General features: G+C 32.3%; 1 protein-coding gene across 2 annotated transcripts in view; it reads left to right on the top strand.

Annotated features, from left to right (window-relative positions):
* LOC126880062 (sodium channel protein Nach-like) overlaps positions 1-19,020 on the top strand; it is a 72,645-nt gene that overhangs the window by 43,241 nt on the left and 10,384 nt on the right. For both annotated transcript variants that reach the window (XM_050643718.1, XM_050643717.1), the window contains exons 3-4: positions 4,462-4,573; positions 4,846-5,122. In XM_050643718.1, the coding sequence (XP_050499675.1) occupies positions 4,462-4,573; positions 4,846-5,122 (389 nt within the window). The remainder of the gene's footprint in view (positions 1-4,461; positions 4,574-4,845; positions 5,123-19,020) is intronic.

The raw sequence follows: 19,020 nt of genomic DNA, 5'->3' as shown, positions 1-19,020 counted from the left end.
TATGGCATTTTTTAAATATTCCTCAGAAAAGTATGTGTCAATATTCCTCAACACACCCTTCTTGTGTGTAAAAAATTTGGGTATATACGCTACTAAGTTATTATTAGACATAATTTTATTATTAACTAGATAATTAGCTTTTTCATAAGACTTAAAAATAACTTTAACGCGATTAAGACCAATCGATTTGATATCAAGAACATCGGATTTTATATAATTGTCAGTCAACAAAACGTGACCAATCCGGATTGGGAAAATTCTTCCCAAATGCTTATCAGTACTCTCAATATATACAAAATATGGACCTTTATCCTCAGTTCTATATCTATTATTTAAATCTATAAAATTATTTACATACCTATCCTCCTCTGCGTCCTTATTTTCGGGTGGCGAAGTGCCACCCGAGGTCTCATCCATTATATATTTTTTTAATCACTTACCTAACCTACCTATTATAAACAATAAAGAAAATTAACAAAAGGAACACTAATTAACACAATAACACACAATACACCGAGAACTGCTCGTTTGTATCGTTAAAATCAAACTATTAAACTGCGGAGAATAAAAATTCGTGTCCACACTTTGACAGTTATTTGACAAATGAGCTAGAGTGGTAGCCCTCTTAAAACCAGGGAAGGATCCGGCGGATACAAAGAGTTTTAGACCTGTATCTCTCTTGTGCCACCTTTTCAAGGCCTTTGAAAGAATGATACTGAACCGGATCGCAGAATATGTGGAGACTAAAATTATTCCAGAACAAGCGGGATTCAGACCCGGAAAGTGCTGCTGCAGTCAAATTCTTAATCTCACCCAACATATTGAAGATGGTTTTGAACGGAAGGAAATAACAGGAGTAGCGTTCATAGACCTAACTGCCGCCTATGATACAGTTAACCATCAACGGCTACTCGCAAAACTCTACGAAACTACAAAGGACTTCCGACTAACAAGGTTAGTGAAATGTCTCCTCCAGAATAGACGCTTCTACGTAACGCTCCAGTCCAAGAACAGTCGGTGGAGGGACCAAAAAAATGGGCTACCGCAGGGAAGTGTCCTCGCGCCGTTTCTATACAACATATACACCAACGACCAACCCATACACCAACAAACAAGGCAATTTATTTACGCTGATGATACAGCGGTGGCAGCTCAGGGAAGAACCTTCAATGAAGTCGAAGTGAAGCTGACAGATGCCCTGGGAGACTTAGCTCTATACTATGATAAAAACCATCTGAAACCCAATCCCACAAAAACCCAGGTATGTGCTTTCCACCTGAGAAACAAGCATGCCCGAAGGTCGCTGGAGGTGGAATGGCGTGGTCAGATGCTGGAACACAACAAGACGCCAAAATACCTTGGCGTCCGTCTGGATAGAACTCTGTCTTACCGATACCACTGTCAAGATGTTAAGAAGAAAGTAAGTGCCAGAAATAATATCATCCGCAAGCTAACTAATACAAAATGGGGAGCACAACCACACACTCTCCGCACTTCTGCCTTGGCATTATGTTTTTCGGCCGCGGAGTTTGGAGCACCAGTATGGGCAAACTCTGCTCACGCAAAGAACGTCGACGTGGCTCTAAATGAAACGGTCCGTATAATATCGGGTTGCCTGAAACCGACACCTATCGAAGAGGTATACCCCATTGCTGGAATTGCTCCACCACCAATCAGGAGAAAGGTCACGTCAGAGGTAGAACGGAAAAAGCAGGAGACGGACCGAAGACACCCCTTATATGACCACCAAACTCAGCCAAGCAGACTAAGATCTCGGAAAAGCTTCCTGAAAACATCAAGATCCATCCCCGAAGCGCCAGAGACGCGCCGAATACACCTATGGCAAGCGTCAACTACTGCGACACATTTTCCTCCCTCGGAGGAAATGGCTGCTGGACACAATTTACCGTATCCGACTTGGAAAGCGCTAAACAGACTAAGAACCGGCGTTTCACGTTGTGCTAGTAACCTGAAAAAATGGGGATACCAGGAGGACGATACCTGCGACTGTGGCGCGGTTCAGACCAGCCGGCATCTACTATCATGCACAGAGATGAGAGAGACCTGCACAGAACAAGACTTAATTATAGCAAATGACAGGGCCATCTATGTGGCCAACCATTGGAAATACAGAATTTAAAGTTGTTGGTGTTCCGGACACGGAAAGTAAGTATATACCGCTTTCAAAATTATCTAATGAAAACTTTAGTTCTATTTTTTTAAATATTGCAAACAAAACATTCCCAATGAACGAACTCTAAAGAGAAATAATGTCAATTTGTTATACTCCTCAGTTATCCACAACATAAAAGCCGAAATAGCTAATAATTACTTTTACATATCGCACCTTGAAAACCATAGGGCAGTAACTGCAAATATCATAATATTGAGTTATGAGCATTTTAAGTTTTTGTAAAGTTAATTTTATTTACTGTAATTCCAAAAATTAAGTTACAAAGTTTTTTTTATTGATTGTACTTATTTATTACAAATTTTTAGTGTTAACACTTACTCAAAGTCTTGCATATTATAATCGGTCGCTTATATAATGTCTGTCGGTTATATTTCGCTTTTCTTTTGGGATAAACCCATCTGCAGTACGACGTTGTATATCAATTTGTTATAGTCTTGTCGCTTATTTCCAGTGTTGCAATCAAATCTCTATGCAGCACTCTATGTTTTGTTGCATTCAAAGGATGTTTACTTAGTAGATCTTGCTTTCATTTTACGAGCGTGGGTCACATTTTGCACATATTGCCATATAGATCTGGGGTTTTGTTCCAATTTTAGAACCGTAGAGCATCAACTACTGCAGATAATGCCTGACGGTATAAAAAAAGAATCGATTTTTGACAAAAGCCATAGAGATGTATCTTTCTGGTGCCAAACTTAAAAGTTTTTGCAGACGCTGCTATATAGCATTAAAAATAGATTTTTTTTTCCTATTAGACTGCATTCAAAGGTCATTTCATGAAAAAATTGCAGATATTGCCATATGGATTTCAAGGTGCGATATGTGTGAACGAGACCACTGACTCGTCAGGAAGATACATTGTGCACTTATTGATTGGTGTACTTAGCGATGAAACCTTTCCAAAATCGTATTTAATTTCCTGCAAGCAAGTGGAAAAAACCAACGCTCTAACATTATTACGTATCACGATCTCTACAAGAAGCATAGCAAACTTTTTTCTTCCTGCTGCTGTGCCTAATGATAAATTATTGCTTATTTTATCTGATTCATATACTTATGGTGAAAACAGGACAAAATTTAAAAATATTTTATCTAAACTTAATACATGTCACTTATACAACTAATACAACTGTTTAGCGCATGGAATAAACAGAGTTGAGGCGGAAGTAAGAAAAAAATTTCCACTAGTTAACAGTTTAATAGCGAGCGTCAAAAAGGTATTCCTGAAATAACCTGTAAGAATACAATGTTACAGAGATATGCTTCCTGCTGTTCCACTGCCACCGCAACCCATTTTAACACGTTGGGGAACATGGTTGGAAGCAGCTAATTTCTATGCTGATCATTTTGTTGATTTAAAAAAATAATTACCCTTTTAACGGATGATAGTTGCCAATCTTTATTGGAAGCTAAGCAAGCCTTCCAAAATAACATCTTCCAACAGCAACTGTCATTCATAAAATCAAATTATAGTTTTGTCCAGAAAACTATAACTCAATTAGAATCCTCCAAATTCATAGGCGTAACCAGGATGATCCTAAGGGGGGGTTACAACTACTGAAAGGTCTCTGAGGGCTATGGTGTTAAGCGTATAGAGCTCAAAGTACATCCCAATGGGGAGGGGTTATAACCCCCAAAACCACCCCTGGTTACGCCTATGTCCAAATTATCATTGTTAGAGAGTACAGTTTTAATAAAAGAATTTGGGTCATCTGTCAAAACGTTAAAGGTACTATTGGAAAGGAAATTTTTCAAAAATTTAAAGTAACCATGGAAAAAATAGTGGTTACTAGGTTCTTTCTGAAGTGGTTCAAGTAAGTACTAGCTGGGACATTTTCCGAACCACTTAATTTAGAACCATCTATTATAGTGAATTTGGAAAATGCCCCAGTTACATCAGTTGATGTCGAAAGAAGTTTTTATATTTACAAATATATGTATTCAGATAGAAGCCATAACATCATTTGATAATCTATTGTTACCACAATTCAAAATAATATTTATATGTTAAAATATTTGTATATGTTATGTATTTATAATATTGTAAGTATTTTTGTAAATAAAAAAATATTGTAAATATTTTTTATTACATGCATATTTTCTAGATAAATATGCATATTTTGCATAAAATACTGTATATTTTTGCATAAAATACTGCATATTTTATGCGCATATTTCATACTTTTTTATTTGCATAATATTTGCCAAGTCTAATCATGTCTAATAATTTTGTGTTTAAATGTTAGTATGTCTCTTTATTATTTCAGATACTGGAGCAACGGAAGCTGGAAATTATTACCAGAAAAAGACATATTTTACATAAATCCTTTAGATGGCGAAGTATTTGCAAACGTTATTAATATAACAAGTGGATATCAGGTATTCTTTTGTATTTGTTTGATTTGTACGTGGTAGTTGCGCATGTTTCCATCAAAACGTTTTTATACGATGTGTACCATATGACAATGTATCATAATATACGAAATTTTGTATTTAACATAAGAACGTTGATATCGGCCACTGTTGCACGGATTGACAAGCATGTCCAATTGTTTTCTGGATATGCTCTCATTTATTTGTAATCAAATTGATTGTCTCTATAAACAGATTGCCAAATAAAGGTGTGTTGAATAAAAATCTATTATTTTCAGATATATTTTCACGGTCCGTACGAATTCGTCGACATCGCTAGCAAGAACTTGTACACAGAAGAGAGCACTTTTCTCCAGATGTACCTCTCTGCGTTATCGATTTTCGCCAGTGACAGAACTAAAGGTCTTAGTCCGAAACAAAGAAAATGTCGGTTTTATTACGAAAGCAACTTGTCTCATTTTCCTGTGTACTCTTACGTTCTTTGCAGAATGGAATGCCGTGCTGCTTTGTCTAAAAAGCTATGTGGATGTTTACCTCATTTCTACCGGCGATTAGGTAAGAATATATTCTTTTATCAAAAAATGCAGATGAAACCAATGGAGGATCTAGACATTTACCTGGGGCGGGGGATAATGAAACACCGACCGAAAGTCATAGAAAAGATAAGCCTAAACTACATTGAAGACATAAATAATAACTTATATGCATTAAGTTCAACGATATATGTACTCTCCGGGGGCGTCCAAGTATTACGTAACGCGATTTTTGAAGATTTTTGACCCCTCCCCCTATGTAACGCCCCGTAATGGGGTGTTCAAGTAGTACGTAACGAAATTTTTGAAGATTTTTGACCCTCCCCCCCCCCCCCAACCAGCGTTACGTAATTCTTGAACGGCCCTTGTCTCGCCCCTCGTTGGGACAATCTCATTACGCCCTAGGTAAAATTACCTTAGCTTTCACCACGTAATGTGCATCTCGACATAGCAAAGTTGGTAGATTTATACGTAAATTTCAACAAAAATTTTAAAATAAAAGATTTTGTAAAATTAACAACTGTATCCGAATAAGATAAAAATACTTCAACTCACAATAATTACTAAAAATTACTTCAACGTCGAATTGTACCCCTTGAGAAAAAGAAACAGTTAAGAAACTTCATTAAAAACTTTCATTAGATTTTATTTACTTCATTTGTAGACCAGGAGGCATCCGTAAAAATATTAGTACATTTGGATGTTGAGAGGTGACTCAACTCATATTATAATATTTGAGTTATCCTCCCACTCAAAAAGGTCTGGAACATTGTTTAAATAATCAAAATATCAAAAAATAAAGGAAAAATTCGAATTTTTTCTTCGTTTTTTATTATAACTTTAAAGCTATTCAATGCCAAAAAAAGTTGTACTGACATAAAAGTTGCGTAATTAAATTTTCTACAAGATATAATTGGTTAAATTTTTTAAAAATTGTCACCCTTGTTGCATAATAGCAATAATTGCGAAAAAACCATAAAAACAAGTATTCGCATTTTACTTTTTTCAACCATTTATGCTATACTTAGGACCTTCATATTCCACCCAGAAAAACTTGTACTGTACATGTACCTTACATTTGCAATTTCAATTTACAAAATTAAAATCGGTTAGGTAATTAGCAGGGCGTCAGGAATTTTTTTAAATAAACATTATTTTTTTTGCTTATAAACAATTAAAATATCTTTTAAACTACGGAATCAAATTAAATTTATAAAATCTCATTGGAGAGGTGTTTAAAAAACGATTCTTTAAAAAAGGTAGGTTATGTTCGGTTGTTTCCGAGATATAGACTTTCAAAGTTGAGTGCCATTTACAACAAAAGTATAAACAATAGGTGAATTTTTCTTGCGCTAAAATGTTTGTCATTTGAAGCTTTTTCTATGTACAAACTTTCATAATGTGTAAAAATCACAAGGGAGCGTTCAAGTATTATGTAACGCGATTTTTGAAGATTTTTAACCCCCCCCCCCTAAGTAATGCACTCTTATGGGAGTTTAACTATTGCGTATCGCAATTTTTGAAGATTTTTGACCCCCGCCCAACCTGCGTTACGTAATACTTAAATGGTCCCCAAACACCTTAAAAAAATAATAAACATATTCCGGATCAGTAAAAAATACTAATTATTGAGCTAAAAAAAAAAAATGAAATCTAACTATCAAAATGGAAACATAAAAAATTGCATTATGTTGGGTTCTAGTGATGCGATTTTTATCATTTTTTTAAACTGATGTAACTTTTTTTTTACTAAGTTAATGGCACTGGCATAGCCAAAAGGCCAGGATTGATGTAACTCAAAGCGAAAATTACAAATAACGTATTGATAAATTTTAATTTTTAGTACCTACATTTCGACATAAATACATAAATTTGTTTATTGCAAAATAAAAACACATACCTACTCCGTCTTTTGAAATAATACTTTTTTTACCAAAAACTTTCTTTGTTCATATATTTTAACTTAGAGAATAAAAGTTTACTAGTTTTAAACATATGCAATTTTTTAACAATATTTCATAAACAATAATCAAATTAGTTTGATTTTTGTGGAATTGAAATATTAAAATACAACAAAATATAGAGTAAGAAAATTATATATTAGATAAAGATTGGTAGAAATTTTGTTGGAAAGCAACTTGTGTAAATCGAACATTTTATATTTTCCATATAAAATATTTAATTTTTTATTACAATGCTAAAATATTTACACTTAGGTACCTGTTGCTTTTAAAAACTATTTAAAAATCACTACAAGTATAAACTTACTTTTGTTTCTGTTCTCAAAACAATAAAAACTAAAACACACCAACTTAACAATTATTAATAACACATTTATATTTCTCCACATCCACAGTATTCGATAATTTTTGACAGGTCATTGGAATGCGCAATCAGGGCTAACATATCCGCTGTCTTGCGCGTAGAACCAAAATTAATGTTTATTAAAAAAATTCCTGACGCTGTGGTAATTAACCGATTTTAATTTTGTAAATTGCAAATGAAAGGTACATTATTCTTCTATAAGTAAAAACAAATTTAATTTGCTATCTGCTTTATTTTCAGTCCTGCAACATTTTGAAAAAAAATGCATTTTTTCGAAAGCTGGATTGCACAATTTATTTTGCAAAAACTATTGAACCGATCTTAATGAAACTTACACTATTGTTTTACTGTATCATAAAGTCTTTCTGTGTAAAATATGAAGGTCCTAAGTGGAACATAAATGGTTTAAAAAGTAAAATGCGAATACTTGTTTTTTATGGGTTTTTCGCAATTATTGCTATTTTGCAACAAGGGTGACAATTTTAAATATTTTATGGTAATTCTATCTTGTAGAAAATTTATTTACGCAACTTTTATGTTAATGCAACTTTTCTCGAAAATGAATACTTTTGAAGTTATAATCAAAAAACGAAGAAAAAAATCGAATTTTTCCTTCATTTTTTGACATTTTGATTATTAAAGCAATGTTTCGGACCTTTTTGAGTAGGAGGATAACTCAATTATTATTATATGAGTTATTTCCAAGTAATTTCTGCAATAAAATATGAGTCACGTCTCACCATCCATCTCAAAACAGATGCGCCCTGGACTATTGATTCGGATATTTGATACATCAGCCAACAAAAATGAGAAAAGTTTATTTTTTGATAAAAAGCTATAGAGGTAATTAATTAAGACTGAATTAAATTTTATATTGGGAAAACATAATTATAACCCAATATAAACACTTTGATTGATGACTATTTATTTTTTTAATCAATCAAACAGTCATTTTACAATTTTTAAACACTAAAACTCAAGATTCAAGGACATTCTGAGGATATTGTTAGCTTGATAATGTATAAAACAGTAAAAAATATTTTTTACAGGTCCCTTGCTTTTATTTTTTTATATAATGCTCATAAAATGAGTAAGATGAGTAACATCTGTAAGTAGATATCTTTAGCAAGAAAACAGAAATGTCCACATTTTCGTTCCAATTTTCCAATATCGACAACGTTGAAGAAATTACTATGAAATTTGAATTATGTACGATCTAAAGTATTCAGTATACATGAGAATATAATATTTTTCAGATGTGAAGGACTACCAGACAAGGGGAACCAACTCTTGTGCTTCCGCAAAAAAAACTTCAGAATGAAATTTTTTAATCAAAGTTTAGGGGAGTAGAAATGATATTAAGAATATACAGACAACAGAAACGAGACATATTATTATGTATACAGATAAGAAAGATATAAAACTAGCAATTGCTCTAGTTTGGAATTTCACATTGGTCGTGAAGAGAGTAAAACTAAATCTAGTTCTCGAGGTGGATGATCACTGATTACTGAGTACTATCACAGCATAATAATGTGGTACAATCACTAACAAGGGGTTTGTTTAAGATAGACATCTATCCCTCTCTCTTAGACAATCACTCCTAGTGGAGTATTGTGTGCATCTGCGTTTCTTGACCGGCGGTGTAAGGCGGCTTGTGGCCAGCTCAGCGCTTCTTCTTTATAAGTGATGAAAGGGTTACCAATGCGAGTCCATTATACAATTGGATATAGGAATTGAGTCAATATTCGCAATCTTAAGTTTGTATTTTATTAGTTGTTACATAATCATGGGGCAACCGGTTTCGAGTCTTACAATTTATGACTCATCTTCAGGCCCAGTACCAAAAGTCTTCACAATACAAACTACAAGCTAAAATCACAAAAAGAGACAAACCTGTACATATACATATATAAAAAAACATAAAAAACAACTATGTCTTGGTTTTAATTACATACAATAAAGCCAAACAACTGTATAGTATTGAACTTAATAGTCTATAGCAGTGGTTCCCAACCTTTTATGTCTGGCGACCCACCTTCTGATGTTTTTTCATATTCGCGACCCATCCCTCTCCCATGATGATACGCTATTCTGTACTCTGTATTTCACTCAAAGTCCGAAACAAAGAAAATGTCGGTTTTATTACGAAAGCAACTTGTCTCATTTTCCTGTGTACTCTTACGTTCTTTGCAGAATGGAATGCCGTGCTGCTTTGTCTAAAAAGCTATGTGGATGTTTACCTCATTTCTACCGGCGATTAGGTAAGAATATATTCTTTTATCAAAAAATGCAGATGAAACCAATGGAGGATCTAGACATTTACCTGGGGCGGGGGATAATGAAACACCGACCGAAAGTCATAGAAAAGATAAGCCTAAACTACATTGAAGACATAAATAATAACTTATATGCATTAAGTTCAACGATATATGTACTCTCCGGGGGCGTCCAAGTATTACGTAACGCGATTTTTGAAGATTTTTGACCCCTCCCCCTATGTAACGCCCCGTAATGGGGTGTTCAAGTAGTACGTAACGAAATTTTTGAAGATTTTTGACCCTCCCCCCCCCCCCAACCAGCGTTACGTAATTCTTGAACGGCCCTTGTCTCGCCCCTCGTTGGGACAATCTCATTACGCCCTAGGTAAAATTACCTTAGCTTTCACCACGTAATGTGCATCTCGACATAGCAAAGTTGGTAGATTTATACGTAAATTTCAACAAAAATTTTAAAATAAAAGATTTTGTAAAATTAACAACTGTATCCGAATAAGATAAAAATACTTCAACTCACAATAATTACTAAAAATTACTTCAACGTCGAATTGTACCCCTTGAGAAAAAGAAACAGTTAAGAAACTTCATTAAAAACTTTCATTAGATTTTATTTACTTCATTTGTAGACCAGGAGGCATCCGTAAAAATATTAGTACATTTGGATGTTGAGAGGTGACTCAACTCATATTATAATATTTGAGTTATCCTCCCACTCAAAAAGGTCTGGAACATTGTTTAAATAATCAAAATATCAAAAAATAAAGGAAAAATTCGAATTTTTTCTTCGTTTTTTATTATAACTTTAAAGCTATTCAATGCCAAAAAAAGTTGTACTGACATAAAAGTTGCGTAATTAAATTTTCTACAAGATATAATTGGTTAAATTTTTTAAAAATTGTCACCCTTGTTGCATAATAGCAATAATTGCGAAAAAACCATAAAAACAAGTATTCGCATTTTACTTTTTTCAACCATTTATGCTATACTTAGGACCTTCATATTCCACCCAGAAAAACTTGTACTGTACATGTACCTTACATTTGCAATTTCAATTTACAAAATTAAAATCGGTTAGGTAATTAGCAGGGCGTCAGGAATTTTTTTAAATAAACATTATTTTTTTTGCTTATAAACAATTAAAATATCTTTTAAACTACGGAATCAAATTAAATTTATAAAATCTCATTGGAGAGGTGTTTAAAAAACGATTCTTTAAAAAAGGTAGGTTATGTTCGGTTGTTTCCGAGATATAGACTTTCAAAGTTGAGTGCCATTTACAACAAAAGTATAAACAATAGGTGAATTTTTCTTGCGCTAAAATGTTTGTCATTTGAAGCTTTTTCTATGTACAAACTTTCATAATGTGTAAAAATCACAAGGGAGCGTTCAAGTATTATGTAACGCGATTTTTGAAGATTTTTAACCCCCCCCCCCCCTAAGTAATGCACTCTTATGGGAGTTTAACTATTGCGTATCGCAATTTTTGAAGATTTTTGACCCCCGCCCAACCTGCGTTACGTAATACTTAAATGGTCCCCAAACACCTTAAAAAAATAATAAACATATTCCGGATCAGTAAAAAATACTAATTATTGAGCTAAAAAAAAAAAATGAAATCTAACTATCAAAATGGAAACATAAAAAATTGCATTATGTTGGGTTCTAGTGATGCGATTTTTATCATTTTTTTAAACTGATGTAACTTTTTTTTTACTAAGTTAATGGCACTGGCATAGCCAAAAGGCCAGGATTGATGTAACTCAAAGCGAAAATTACAAATAACGTATTGATAAATTTTAATTTTTAGTACCTACATTTCGACATAAATACATAAATTTGTTTATTGCAAAATAAAAACACATACCTACTCCGTCTTTTGAAATAATACTTTTTTTACCAAAAACTTTCTTTGTTCATATATTTTAACTTAGAGAATAAAAGTTTACTAGTTTTAAACATATGCAATTTTTTAACAATATTTCATAAACAATAATCAAATTAGTTTGATTTTTGTGGAATTGAAATATTAAAATACAACAAAATATAGAGTAAGAAAATTATATATTAGATAAAGATTGGTAGAAATTTTGTTGGAAAGCAACTTGTGTAAATCGAACATTTTATATTTTCCATATAAAATATTTAATTTTTTATTACAATGCTAAAATATTTACACTTAGGTACCTGTTGCTTTTAAAAACTATTTAAAAATCACTACAAGTATAAACTTACTTTTGTTTCTGTTCTCAAAACAATAAAAACTAAAACACACCAACTTAACAATTATTAATAACACATTTATATTTCTCCACATCCACAGTATTCGATAATTTTTGACAGGTCATTGGAATGCGCAATCAGGGCTAACATATCCGCTGTCTTGCGCGTAGAACCAAAATTAATGTTTATTAAAAAAATTCCTGACGCTGTGGTAATTAACCGATTTTAATTTTGTAAATTGCAAATGAAAGGTACATTATTCTTCTATAAGTAAAAACAAATTTAATTTGCTATCTGCTTTATTTTCAGTCCTGCAACATTTTGAAAAAAAATGCATTTTTTCGAAAGCTGGATTGCACAATTTATTTTGCAAAAACTATTGAACCGATCTTAATGAAACTTACACTATTGTTTTACTGTATCATAAAGTCTTTCTGTGTAAAATATGAAGGTCCTAAGTGGAACATAAATGGTTTAAAAAGTAAAATGCGAATACTTGTTTTTTATGGGTTTTTCGCAATTATTGCTATTTTGCAACAAGGGTGACAATTTTAAATATTTTATGGTAATTCTATCTTGTAGAAAATTTATTTACGCAACTTTTATGTTAATGCAACTTTTCTCGAAAATGAATACTTTTGAAGTTATAATCAAAAAACGAAGAAAAAAATCGAATTTTTCCTTCATTTTTTGACATTTTGATTATTAAAGCAATGTTTCGGACCTTTTTGAGTAGGAGGATAACTCAATTATTATTATATGAGTTATTTCCAAGTAATTTCTGCAATAAAATATGAGTCACGTCTCACCATCCATCTCAAAACAGATGCGCCCTGGACTATTGATTCGGATATTTGATACATCAGCCAACAAAAATGAGAAAAGTTTATTTTTTGATAAAAAGCTATAGAGGTAATTAATTAAGACTGAATTAAATTTTATATTGGGAAAACATAATTATAACCCAATATAAACACTTTGATTGATGACTATTTATTTTTTTAATCAATCAAACAGTCATTTTACAATTTTTAAACACTAAAACTCAAGATTCAAGGACATTCTGAGGATATTGTTAGCTTGATAATGTATAAAACAGTAAAAAATATTTTTTACAGGTCCCTTGCTTTTATTTTTTTATATAATGCTCATAAAATGAGTAAGATGAGTAACATCTGTAAGTAGATATCTTTAGCAAGAAAACAGAAATGTCCACATTTTCGTTCCAATTTTCCAATATCGACAACGTTGAAGAAATTACTATGAAATTTGAATTATGTACGATCTAAAGTATTCAGTATACATGAGAATATAATATTTTTCAGATGTGAAGGACTACCAGACAAGGGGAACCAACTCTTGTGCTTCCGCAAAAAAAACTTCAGAATGAAATTTTTTAATCAAAGTTTAGGGGAGTAGAAATGATATTAAGAATATACAGACAACAGAAACGAGACATATTATTATGTATACAGATAAGAAAGATATAAAACTAGCAATTGCTCTAGTTTGGAATTTCACATTGGTCGTGAAGAGAGTAAAACTAAATCTAGTTCTCGAGGTGGATGATCACTGATTACTGAGTACTATCACAGCATAATAATGTGGTACAATCACTAACAAGGGGTTTGTTTAAGATAGACATCTATCCCTCTCTCTTAGACAATCACTCCTAGTGGAGTATTGTGTGCATCTGCGTTTCTTGACCGGCGGTGTAAGGCGGCTTGTGGCCAGCTCAGCGCTTCTTCTTTATAAGTGATGAAAGGGTTACCAATGCGAGTCCATTATACAATTGGATATAGGAATTGAGTCAATATTCGCAATCTTAAGTTTGTATTTTATTAGTTGTTACATAATCATGGGGCAACCGGTTTCGAGTCTTACAATTTATGACTCATCTTCAGGCCCAGTACCAAAAGTCTTCACAATACAAACTACAAGCTAAAATCACAAAAAGAGACAAACCTGTACATATACATATATAAAAAAACATAAAAAACAACTATGTCTTGGTTTTAATTACATACAATAAAGCCAAACAACTGTATAGTATTGAACTTAATAGTCTATAGCAGTGGTTCCCAACCTTTTATGTCTGGCGACCCACCTTCTGATGTTTTTTCATATTCGCGACCCATCCCTCTCCCATGATGATACGCTATTCTGTACTCTGTATTTCACTCAGCTACTGTAAGAGCCACGCCGAGACCCATCTGAAATCTGCCTGCGACCCACTAGTGGGTCGCGATCCACCGGTTGGGAAACGCTGGTCTATAGCATGTATACTGAGACATTTTGCCATTGGGAGTGACCAATCTGATGATAATTGCTTGGTATATATATAATTTAATATATACTACCATCAATCCTTAAATAGTTAAGGGGTTGATGGAGTCTTGACAAGATGGTATGTGATCATAAAATATATAAAGTTTGTAGTAATAGGTATGTACTTACATATCAGCTACGGAAACCGTTCTCCAGCAAAAGATGTACGTGGAAGTCACCAGCCTCATCAAAAACAGCTGACTAGTCAAATAGCTCTTAGTCTCTTAATTATTTGTTATGTTCAAGACTCCATCAACTTGTCAAGACTCCATCAACCCTTAACTATTTAAGGATTGATGGTAGTATATATTAAATGATATACCAAGCAATTCTCATCAGATTGGTCACTCCCAATGGCAAAATGTCTCAGTATACATGCTATAGACTTATATAGACTATCAAGTTCAATACTATACAGTTGTTTGGCTTTATTGTATGTAGTTAAATCCAAGACATAGTTGTTTTTTATGTTTTTTATATATGTATATGTACAGGTTTGTCTCTTTTTGTGATTTTAGCTTGTAATTTGTATTGTGAAGACTTTTGGTACTGGGCCTGAAGATGAGTCATAAATTGTAAGACTCGAAACCGGTTCCCCATGATTATATAACAACTAATAATATAAAAATTTAAGATTGCGAGTATTGGCTCAATTCCTATATCCAATTGCTTCTTTTTTATGTTTATTCTATGGTTAATCTACGTACCAGTTCGTTCCATTCTCCTCTATTTCTTGCTTTGCTTTTTGATTCCCTCTATCTTAAGCCGATTCTGTTGTGTTCTCTGGTTACTGTTTTCTTCCAGGTGTTATCTGGTCTTCCCCTCTTTCTTGTCCCCTCAGATATTTGAGTGCTTGTCTTGTGAAGTTATTAGTATCTTTCCTTAACGTATGACTAATAAATTTCCATTTCTTCTGCTTAATTGCTTTTATTATGTTGGTTTGTTTTGTTCTTTTCCATACTTCTATATTCATTATAATAAATGCGTTCGCAGGTACCTGTCGGCGACTAGTCGGTGACAATTCCTAACCTCAGCTAATATAAATAATACCGTTAATAGATAAATATACAAGGTATTGGGACCGTGCAAGTTCGGAAAAGCGACACCTGGTTTCATAGCTCAGTAACATTTTTGGCACTTTTAATTATATTGGCCAATTATATTAGTCCTGGTTACTGGATAACTGTCAAGGCCATCGTCCAAAAAAAATAATAAGAAGAAAAAATATGATTTAGGTTAGAAAATGCAGTACGGCAAGCAAAATACAATTAATTAAATTTACCTTTATACATATAATAATTGCATCATTGTAAATAAGTATGAAAAATTTTAAGGGCTAATTCTACATGAAAAATTAATGCCAGTTTGCTCTATAAACATATGTCCGCAAATGCTTAGTTTCGGAGATACGGGGTGTTGAAATTTTTATTTCAAACTGCCAATTTATTTATTGCTCTAAGACCAGTTAAGCTATGAAAATGAAATTTGGTGAGTTTTAGAAGGTAGTTATTACAAATTTTATGACATACAATTAAGAATTTTGTATTCATCATTGGCGCGCCTACGGGCAATGGTCTGAATTATTTTAAAGAAAAAAATAGTACGCCACTGAGATATTTCGAATTAGAAATTATTTTTAAATTCCACGTCTAATTTATGATAGAAACCTTTTTTGCCTTTTTTTTTATATGATGCACCGTTTTTATGCAGAAAAATAAAACATCTTGGCGCATATTTTTCATTTCTTAATACATATGTACATCATCAAGAACTATCCAATATAATAATACTAAACTACAACAATAACAGAAAATATTACTAATACCATTTCAACTAGGTGCAAAGCTGCGAGAAATGTTTAAAATGATCTCCTTTACAGGTAACAGAAGAATTTTATATTCATCATTGGCGCGCGTACGGGTAATGGTCTGAATTTCTTGAAGGAAAAAATAGTACGCCACTGAAATATGTCAAATTAAAAATCATTTTTGAATTCTTCGTTCAATTGACGACAAAAAATCTTTCTTGCCTTTTTTTCATATGCGGCGCCGTTTTATGCAAAAAAAATTAAACATCTTAACGTTTACAAAGTATTTGAACTAAGTTTCTATGCATATGGAAACTACCTCAAATACTTGGTAAGCGTTAAGATGTTTTATTTTTTTTGTATAAAAACGGCGCGTCGCATGAAAAAAAGGAAAGACAGATTTTTTGTCGTAAATTGAACGAGGAATTCAAAAATGATTTTTAGTTTGACATATCTCAGTGGCGTACTATTTTTCTTTAAAATAATTCAGATCATTGCCCGTAGGCGCGCCAATGATGAATATAAAATTCTTCTGTTATCTGTAAAGGAGATAATTTTAAACATTTCTTGCAGCTTTGCACCTAGTTGAAATCTTATTAGTAATTTTTTCTGTTATTGTTCTAGTTTAGTATTATTATATTGGATAGTTCTTGATGATGTATTAAGAAATGAAAAATACGCGCCAAGATGTTTTATTTTTCTGCATAAAAACGGTGCATCATATGAAAAAAAGGTAAGAAAGGTTTTTATCATAAATTAGACGTGGAATTTAAAATAATTTTTAATTCGAAATATCTCAGTGGCGTACTATTTTTTTCTTTAAAAAAATTCAGACCATTGCCCGTAAGCGCGCCAATGATGAATACAAAATTCTAAATTGTATGTCAAAAAATTCATAATAACTACCTCCTAAAACTCACCAAATTTCATTTTCATAGCTCAACTGGTCTTAGAGCAATAAATAAATTGGCAGTTTGAAATAAAAATTTCAACACCTCGTATCTCCGAAACTAAGCATTTGCGGACATATGTTTATAGAGCAAACTGGTATTAATTTTTCATGTAGAATTAGCCCTTAAAATTTTTCATACTTATTTACTAACACCCTGTATAATTTTTCTTCTTAAATGACAATAGTTATGAAATGTACGTCAATTTGACAATCTCAATTGACAATATGAATTATTTAAGAAAGTTACAATATTTCTCCGCTATTCTCGCACGATCTTTTCGTGTATCCCTTCCAAGTACTTGCACACCGCGAATATTTACTTTTAAACTTTTAATTAATATTAATAACTGATTATTAAATTATACTAGGTAAATATACCATGTATATTTATCTATTAACGGTATTATTTATATTAGCTGAGGTTAGGAATTGTCACCGACTAGTCGCCGATAGGTACCCGCGAACGCATTTATTGGGCCAGTAAATTTTTAGGATATTTTTTAATGATCTATTTCGTTGGTTTGGAAGAACACTCTTACAAGTCGAAAAGTTCTAATTTTCAGGAGCGACGTGTTAAAATTTGAATGTGCTTTTCATTATAATTTTGGTAAGGTAAAAAATAAGAGGTAAAATCTTTTACAATATTAAAGAGCCCGTTATTATCATTTAAATATAAATAGAAAGATCTTTCTTGTTCTCACCTTTCTAACTGTAATTAGCATTTGTAACAGTTTTCCCAAAATTTGTTGAAATGTTACTGTATTGCTCATAATAATTCTATATAAACGCACATACAGAGTGAGTTTTATGTATGGAAACACTCAATTATCTCGAAAACGGCTTACACGATTTTTATAGATTTTGGTAGGTAGGGGTTTTCTAATGCGGCCGATATTATAGTGCTTATTACATTGTTGTCATATTTTCCATTTTTCTGAAAATCTTATGAACTTTCTTATTTCAAATAGAACACCCTGTATATTTTTTACGTTTTGAAGTCCTTAAGAAATACTGATTATTTTTCATGCTACATTCCCTATACCTAAATGCCATAATTTCGGAGTTATTGCTACATTTATTTTTAAAAGAAATTTGAAACAAATTATGAAAATCAGTTTTTTTGGCCCGGGTAAACACTATTTTAGTGTTTGGATCGTTTGTAATCGTGTATTGTAATCGTTTCAAAAATCGAATAATGACGATTCTCAAGGTTCAAGAAGACAGATAAACAATGTTATTTTTGAAACTGCGAAGATACCCAAATTCAAGCTCAAGCCTTATTTTATCATTTGCCGATAAGTAATTTGAGATTGTCTTATTTTAAAACATTGTTATTTTAGTTGTTAATGCAGCCCGATCGCCCGTCCTCTCATATGCACTTCATTAAAAAGTAAAAAGCAATGATTTAGAATAAAACGAGCCAAAAAATCTTATGGTAAGCTATTAGAAGAATAGTTGGGCTTGATTTTAGGTGCTTTGTAATTTCAAAAATTATATTTTTTACTTGTGTTTTTGAACCTTGAAAATCGTCATTATTCGATTTTTTCAGTTTTAAATTGTTTATTACTCGAAAACGATTAACTTTAGAGAAACATTACAAAAGACCTTTTTTGTTCCAAATGTTCCAAAGAACAAAGAACCTAAAATAATGTCTACCTGTGCCGAAAAAATGGATTTTTATAATTTGTTAAAAATTTTTTTTAAACATAGGGCAAATGTAGCAATAACTCCGAAATTACGGCATTTAGATATAGGAAGTATAACATGAACAATAATCAGTATTTCTTAAGGATTTCAAAACGCAAAAAATATATAGGGTGTTCTATTTGAAATAAGAAAGTTCATTAGATTTCCAGAAAAACGGAAGATCTGACAACAATGTAATTAGCACTTTAATATCTACCGCATTAGAAAACCTCTACCTACCAAAATCTATAAAAATCATGCAAGCCGTTTTTGAGATAATTGAGTGTTTCCATACATAAAACTCACTATGTATACTGTAAGGA

Source organism: Diabrotica virgifera, chromosome 2 (assembly GCF_917563875.1).
Source record: "Diabrotica virgifera virgifera chromosome 2, PGI_DIABVI_V3a".
Lineage (NCBI taxonomy): Eukaryota > Metazoa > Arthropoda > Insecta > Coleoptera > Chrysomelidae > Diabrotica > Diabrotica virgifera.
Note: the sequence above shows the minus strand (reverse complement) of the source record. Positions and strands in the feature narration are given on the sequence as shown.